This window comes from Salvia splendens, chromosome 8 (genome assembly GCF_004379255.2).
Source record: "Salvia splendens isolate huo1 chromosome 8, SspV2, whole genome shotgun sequence".
Taxonomy (NCBI): Eukaryota; Viridiplantae; Streptophyta; class Magnoliopsida; order Lamiales; family Lamiaceae; genus Salvia; species Salvia splendens.
The window spans coordinates 2,112,694-2,120,058 of record NC_056039.1 but is presented as its reverse complement, the minus strand read 5'-3'; the positions used below and the strand labels follow the sequence as shown (position 1 = coordinate 2,120,058).

Genomic DNA, 7,365 nt, shown 5'->3' with positions numbered 1-7,365 from the left:
CAACAGCCTCGATAGCGCGGACGTTGTTGCAGACGCACAAGGCCCTCGAGAAGTGTACGGACCCCGCCAAAGCCGAATACCTCCGGGGGTTGATCGATGAGCTGCGCCGGAAGTTGGGAATTTCGTAGATTAGTCAGCTTGAATCGTGTAACTTTTGTTTGATCAATGCAGTATTCGTCGGTTTTTATTTAATCGTTGCATTTTTTAATTAGTTTGCATTATATTTTGAAAATATTTAAATTAATTAAATAGACAATAGGAAAACCTATAGGGCGTGCCTTATGGCGTCCCACTGCAGGTGGAAGGGTAAGAGGATAAAAAAGATGACGTGGCCGTGCATAGGGCGCCCATTGCTAAGAGCGTCCACTATAATGTGGACGCGGCTATAGCTGAGAGCGGGGCGGAAGCGGGGCGGCTTATAGTGGGAAGGGTGTCCGCCGCGGGGGTGGAAGCGGCGGGTGGGGGGAGGGGCGGCGGAAGCGGAATCGCCGGGTGCTGGGCGAGGACGCGGCGGGGGGGCTATAGCCGCGTCTATAGGCGCGGCGCCTATAGTGGCACGAAGATAAAGCCGCGGCGGTTGCATGCGATTTTTTTTTTTACACTTCAATTCACCTATAAATACACCCCACTCCATTCATTATTTTCACACCATTCAAACACAACATCTATACAAATTTCTCTCACTACAATTTGGGGTCGGAAATGAACAATTTGTGGAGAGACAACTGGAATGCTCTGATTCAACAGGTGCAACACCAGGCCGCCCAGGAGGTAGCGGCCCGTTTGGCGGAGGAGGCGGAGGATGCGGAGGATCCGATCCATCGCACCATTACTCATCGGCGGACAATCCCACGAGATCACGCCGGTGCTCACCAACGTTTAATGGATGATTACTTCGAGGATAACCCCCGTTATCCACCCGAGATATTCCGCCGGAGATTCAGGATGTCGCAGCGGCTGTTCAACTATATAGCGACGAATTTGGCGGAGCGTTACCGGTGCTTCACCCTCCGGCGTGATGCGGCTGGCCGGATCGGGCTGTCCACACAACAGAAGTGCACCGCTGCAATCCGACAGCTTGCCTACGATGGACCAGCGGACATGTTCGATGAATACCTACAGATGGGTGAGACGACTTGCCTCACGGTGCTTAGGCAGTTCTGTATAATTCTAATTTTAATTTTAATTTGTATTTTATTTTTATTTTTATTTTTATTTTTATTTTTATTTTTATTTTTATTTTTATTTCGTATAGTCGGCTTCTTCTAATCCACTAAGAGCCCGATAAATTTGTTCATAATTACTTGAAATATTATAAAATGAAAGTTGATTATAAAATTTGGGGGCTATTGGAGGTGTCCACCATAGTGGCGGATACAAAATTTTGGGGCTATGGACAATAAAATTGGGGCTATGGACAAAAACTGGGGCGGGGCTATTGGGCGTGTCTGCCTTATAGTTGACACCCTAATGTACTCCTACTTCTCAATCTCTCTCTCTCACACACTCACCACACACACTCCATCTCTCTCTCACACACTCACCACACACACTCCATCTCTCTCTGCACTTCAAAGCTACAGATCTTTCTTTCCCTCCCTCACTCTAAAACCCTAACCATCTCCGCAGATCTACTCCCCATTTCCCCTCTTTCTCCCCCCAATTTTATGTGCTCTGTTTGTCAATTAAGCAGCTATGCATTTGTAGCTTGCTAGCTCTCTCTCTCTCTCCCTCAATCAATCAATGGCGAGCTCGGACCCCAACAAGCGGCCTCCGCCACCGCCGGGGCCGGATTCCGCCGCAATGCCGCCCTCTTCATGGGCGAAACGCACCGGATTCCGCCCTAAATTCTCCGGCGAGACCAATGCCAGCGATTCCGGCCAAATTTCCGCCCTTCCGCCGCCGCAGCCGAGGCCGAAACCTCCGAATTCGAACCTCGACCTCGAGGCGGGGCGGCCGCGGCCTGCTCCGAACGGGGAGGCTGCTGCTGCGAAGGATAGGGCGAAGGAGGAGAAGGAGAAGGAGCGGAAGGAGAGGGAGAAGGAGCTTTCGCCGCCGGTGAGGAAGCGGAGGGATTCGGACGGGGGAAAAAATTTGGGGGCGAATGGGCAGGCGGCGGCGGCGGGGGAGGGAAGCCGGAGGGCGGTTAGGAATGAGGAGGCGGATGTGCTGCCGCAGTCGGTGTTGGATGATGATGGATTTATATCGAGGCAGTCGCATATGAAGTATGAGTTGAGAGATTCTCCTGGTCTTGGTGAGTGAGCCCTCAGTTTAGGGTTTTTGAATACTTATCTTTTTTATGCTAGAATGGAATATTCGATGCTCTGGTGACCAATTACGATGATGAATTCATTGACCATGCCAAAAAGATTCAACGCTGAGCTTAATTCGACCTCTAATCATTGGAGTTCAAGTAGAGATGAAAATTGTGTATTGTTAGTGCGTATAATCTGTTGCCGGTTGGCAGTATTTATGTGATCACTTTTTCAAAATAATAATCTCTGCTGGTTTCTTGTTACATCAGTTCCCATTGGGCTCTATGGATTTCAGCATTTCCTTTCTATGTTGGGTTCGTTGATACTTATCCCGCTTGTCTTGGTTCCGGCAATGGGTGGAAGCCATGTGAGCACTTATAGTTCATTTCATAGTTTGTTTTACTTGAATTTATGTTTTTTGGAGGGTGGAACTAATTGTGGTCTTTTGCGTAGGAAGATACGGCTAATGTAGTCTCCACAGTGCTATTCATATCAGGAGTGACAACGCTTTTACATATATCGTTTGGCTCAAGATTGCCCTTGATACAGGGCCCTTCATTCGTTTATCTTGCTCCTGCACTTGCGATTATCAACTCTCCTGAATTTTTGGGGCTTAATGGAAATGTATGTATTTTGGGCTTGGTTGCTTATTTCTCAAGCTCCTTTTCTTTCAAGTTTATTCTTTTGGTAGATAAAAAGGAAGTTTCTGAAGTTCTCGGTCTAAATATCGATCGCACTACACAAACTTGATAATATTGTTAAATTCACATTTTCAGGTAACTTATAGCTTTGTTTGCTAGGTTTGCAACTAATGTGAAGCTAAAAATATTATACTTACATCTCTTGAGAAGGATCAAGTAGATTTTCATAAGTATATACTAACAATACGTAGGGAGATGTTTCTGCCCGATATTTGTACTTGGAGATCGTCAATTTCGAATTAGCAGAACTTCTATTTTTTTTCTGACTTACGAGTTGAAAGTGCTTGATGTTTTTGAGAGAAGGTGCTGCCTAGGCATTGCATAACAAAGTCTTCTAGGTTATGATTGTAGATCAAGTACCTTTAAGCTGACTTTCCCCTAAAAAAGACACAGGTAATGAGACTTTGTCAAATGAAGTAGTGGAGCTGTCTGTACTATATTTTGCAATAAAACTGACTTCACATTTGTAGGTGCTGAATGTTATGTCAAATCATTGTCTAAAACTAGGAGAATTTTGACAATCTGATCTATTGTGCTGTGCTTTCCTGATGAGTGAGTGTTCAAAACGGCAGAATTTCAAGCACATAATGAAGGAGCTACAGGGTGCTGTAATTATTGGTTCCGCCTTTCAAGCCTTCTTGGGGTACAGTGGTTTGATGTCAATATTTGTAAGGTATATACTTTTTTCAAGTGTTCTACATGATGTGATCTTGATCTCATATGCCAATAACTCACCATAGACATGTACATTTTTTCTTCGTTTCAGGTTAATAAACCCAGTTGTTGTGGCCCCTACAGTTGCGGCTGTTGGGCTCTCGTTCTACAGCTACGGCTTCCCAAGGGTTGGCACTTGTATTGAGATTGGCGTGCTGCAGATATTATTAGTTGTTGTGTTTTCCCTTGTAAGTTTGTTGACTAGAGTTTGAATTACTTACATTGAAGTTCTTTCCCCTTTGTTCCATATGCTATGGCAATTCTTGTGATGTGCTACTTCTTTTGCAGTACCTCCGTAAAGTATCGATCTTGGGCCATCGCGTATTCCTAATTTATGCGGTAAATCTTATATTCCTTTGCTTGTCTATTCTATTTTCACCACATTTTTAGCAAAAAAAATGTTTTAATCCAGTTTCTGCATATGTGAACCCAGGTTCCACTCGGTCTGTTTATTACATGGGCTACAGCCTTCCTTCTGACAGAATCTGGAGTATATAACTACAAAGGTTGTGATGCAAACATACCAGCTTCAAATATAATATCGGACCACTGCAGGAGGCACGTTTCAAGGATGAAAAGTTGTCGAGTCAATACCACCCAAGCATTGAAATCTGCACCTTGGTTTCGGTTTCCTTACCCATTACAGTGGGGAACACCCGTCTTTCACTGGAACATGGCCATCGTCATGTGTGTGGTGTCTATAATTTCATCAGTCGATTCTGTAAGTCTGCTCTGTTTTCTCTTGGTTTTATGTTGATACCATGTAGGCCCATTTGCGATTATAGCCCCATCCCAACAAATTGTGTTATTTTCGTCCACTGCAATATATGGTTAGTTTGATTTGCCTGTCTGATTTTTGAGAAGGCGATTACATCATCTGTTTATATCTGCTTCGATTCATGTGAGGATTTAGTTTCTTTTTGCGTTCTAGACGAGATAAAGAAGTGGCATGTCTTATGATTGATTTTCATAAAATTAGTACAATTATGTTTTTGTATGTAGTCGAACTTTTATCCGTATCCATACGCTAGATTCTTGCTTACAGACATTGTTTATAGATCTTTCTAGAACTTAGCTCCTTATTTAGACGTTCTCATATTTTAGAAAGTTCATGTAAGATCTAATTTTTCAGAATTGATTGGTTTTCTCAATTCCCAGGTTGGTTCATATCATGCATCATCATTGTTGGTGGCTTCTAGGCCTCCGACCGCAGGCATATTGAGTCGGGGAATCGGTCTCGAAGGTCTCTCTAGCATCTTGGCTGGCCTGTGGGGCACAGGAACTAGCTCAACGACTTTGACAGAGAATGTTCACACCATTGCTGTAACAAAAATGGGCAGTCGCAAAGCAGTCCAATTGGGTGCGTGCATATTGATTGCCCTCTCCCTCATCGGTATGCTTTCTAATCCATAAAACCTAAATAATCTTATGCTCGGCTTCGTCTTTCCAGTCTATGAACGAACGCCCTCTCATTCCTGGTTGTGTGCAACAGGTAAAGTTGGGGGTTTCATTGCGTCGATACCTCAAGTCATCGTTGCAGCTCTCTTGTGCTTTATGTGGGCGATGCTCACCGCGCTGGGATTATCTAACTTGAGATACAGCGAAGCAGGGAGTTCGAGAAACATAATCATCGTCGGCTTGTCCTTGTTCTTCTCCCTATCGATCCCGGCCTACTTTCAGCAGTACGGCATCTCTCCAAACCTCAACGTCTCAGTCCCAAGCTACCTCCAGCCGTACATCGTGGCTTCTCACGGTCCCATACAAACAAAATCTTCCGGAGTACACTTTTTTTTTGGTCGTCTTCCCCCATCCCTTGCTGTAAATTACTAGTAATCATCTTGTTTACACTGAGTTCGCGTCGTGTGGCAGCTGAACTATGTTCTGAACACGCTGCTGTCGCTGCACATGGTGATTGCGTTCCTCCTCGCGCTCATTCTAGATAACACGGTGCCTGGGAGCCGACAGGAGCGAGGGGTGTACGTGTGGTCAGAACCCGAGGCGGCGAGAAGGGAACCTGCCGTGTGTAAAGACTATGAGCTGCCGTTCAGGGTTAGCAGAATGTTCAGATGGGTGAAGTGGGTTGGCCTCTGAGAGACGTCGTCTTGATGGATTGCTCGATTTATTCGATCTTTCTCGGTTGCCGTTGATCGGTAGTTGGTATTTTGCAGTTATAGAATGATTCTTTGAGGACGGTTGGATTGTGTGGGAGCATCAGCTCTTGCAGAGATGAGGGATTCAGGTTGTGTATATTGCAGATTCTTTCATCTTTTTTTTTGCTGTTTTTTATTTGGGGCGGGGGGGTTCAATCCTATGTTGTAATGTTATAATTGTAAAACATGCATGTGTATTTTGAGTTAAAAATTGGACATTCGCCTAATATTTTGAGAATTTGGTTGTTTCATTTGTATTTATTTGTGTGTTTAAGCCTCTTAATATGAATTTTACAAAAATATACAATCTCGATGAGGTGAATGCATAGGTGTTAATCTTTTTAATTTATGAAACTATTAGAGCTGGAAGAAAACTAATTTACCATTTCTTTCTTTTTGAAAAAAGACCTAATTCGTCTATTGGTCAAGCATATAGTTTGTTTTGCACGTGCAATTATGTCAACATGCATGCTGGCTAAATTAACAAATCCTATTTTATGCACTAGTACTAAATACTTGACCAATCATAAAAAGAATTGAAATTTGACGACTTCTCTTCATTTCCCCGAAACGAGTCTTTCATTATTATATTGTGATGTTTAAATAACAATAAATATGAATGAATTGTTGATAAATAGAATTATACTAGAACACATGTTTGAGTCTTTTGACTATCTGAACTAGTCAATATTAGGCACTTATTTTTTACACCTAACACCTATCATATAACTTATATACGTATACACATAATAAATACACGCAAATACACAATGTGTGTATATTAGAGAGATGGTGTCAGTGTGTGTTTGCATGTTTGCACTATTGAATTTGAATGCATAAACTCTTGCATGACGGCTAAAATAAAATGCTCCATCCATTACACTATATATAGGAGTCATTCTTATTATGAGTACGGGTTTTAAAAAATATAAAAAATAATGGATCGGAAAAGTTAATGGAATATGATAGCGTACTTTTTTATATATTAGTTTTATAATAAAATGTGAATTAAGTGAGCTAGTAAGATGTGAGACCTACTCACTATTTATGGTAAAAAAATGAAATGCGACTTTTATTATGGGAAGAAACGAAATCGCAAAATGTGATTCTTATTGTGGGATGGAAAGCGTAGTATACTACTACTCCTCATTTTAGAATATAAAATAAAATAAAGTTATACACGCAACAAGCTAATGAAACCGGACTAGATTTGCATAATTTAAGAACTAAATATGGTTTCTAGTTTCTAGTTTCTAGTATAAGGTGATTGACTATTGATTCTCGGGAAAAAATTGTTACATCCATCTAAAAAATCCTTATCTTCTCATTTTAGTAAGTTGATAAAAATAGGTTAGTTCTACTATTGTAATTATCTTTTAGATTAGACTATCTCCACCCAGTCGCTTCACTTTCATTACATTTTCTAATAATTAGTAGCATTATATTTATTCATTATCTATTTAAAATTCTTCTACTACGGAGTACTATTTATATACTAATAACTAACATTATAGTTAAGATTTAAAGTAATATTCTTAATTATAA

The 7,365-nt window shown here is 41.8% G+C and overlaps 1 protein-coding gene across 2 annotated transcripts; it reads left to right on the top strand.

The window, feature by feature from the left end:
• The first annotated feature begins 1,506 nt into the window (after positions 1–1,506).
• Positions 1,507–6,058, top strand: LOC121745259 (nucleobase-ascorbate transporter 12-like). 2 transcript variants are annotated; one of them, XM_042139086.1, is made up of 10 exons: positions 1,507–2,254; positions 2,525–2,622; positions 2,709–2,879; positions 3,529–3,629; positions 3,723–3,858; positions 3,959–4,009; positions 4,104–4,391; positions 4,829–5,063; positions 5,163–5,449; positions 5,540–6,058. In XM_042139086.1, exons 1-10 carry the CDS (start codon positions 1,744–1,746, stop codon positions 5,759–5,761), a joined length of 2,100 nt encoding a protein of 699 aa, XP_041995020.1. In that variant the 5' UTR covers positions 1,507–1,743; the 3' UTR covers positions 5,762–6,058. The 2 variants fall into 2 exon arrangements, with proteins under 2 accessions (XP_041995020.1, XP_041995021.1); XM_042139087.1 differs by having other exon boundaries at positions 5,163–5,465; positions 5,540–5,746.
• Positions 6,059–7,365: the final 1,307 nt, after the last annotated feature.

Excerpts from the sequence above, each read along its gene's own strand:
- LOC121745259 (XM_042139086.1), top strand. The coding sequence starts at position 1,744 with ATGGCGAGCTCGGACCCCAACAAGCGGCCTCCGCCACCGCCGGGGCCG. Across the intron at positions 2,880-3,528 it reads TTTTGGGGCTTAATGGAAAT|AATTTCAAGCACATAATGAA; the intron begins GTATGTATTTTG and ends TCAAAACGGCAG. Across the intron at positions 5,064-5,162 it reads GATTGCCCTCTCCCTCATCG|GTAAAGTTGGGGGTTTCATT; the intron begins GTATGCTTTCTA and ends TGTGTGCAACAG.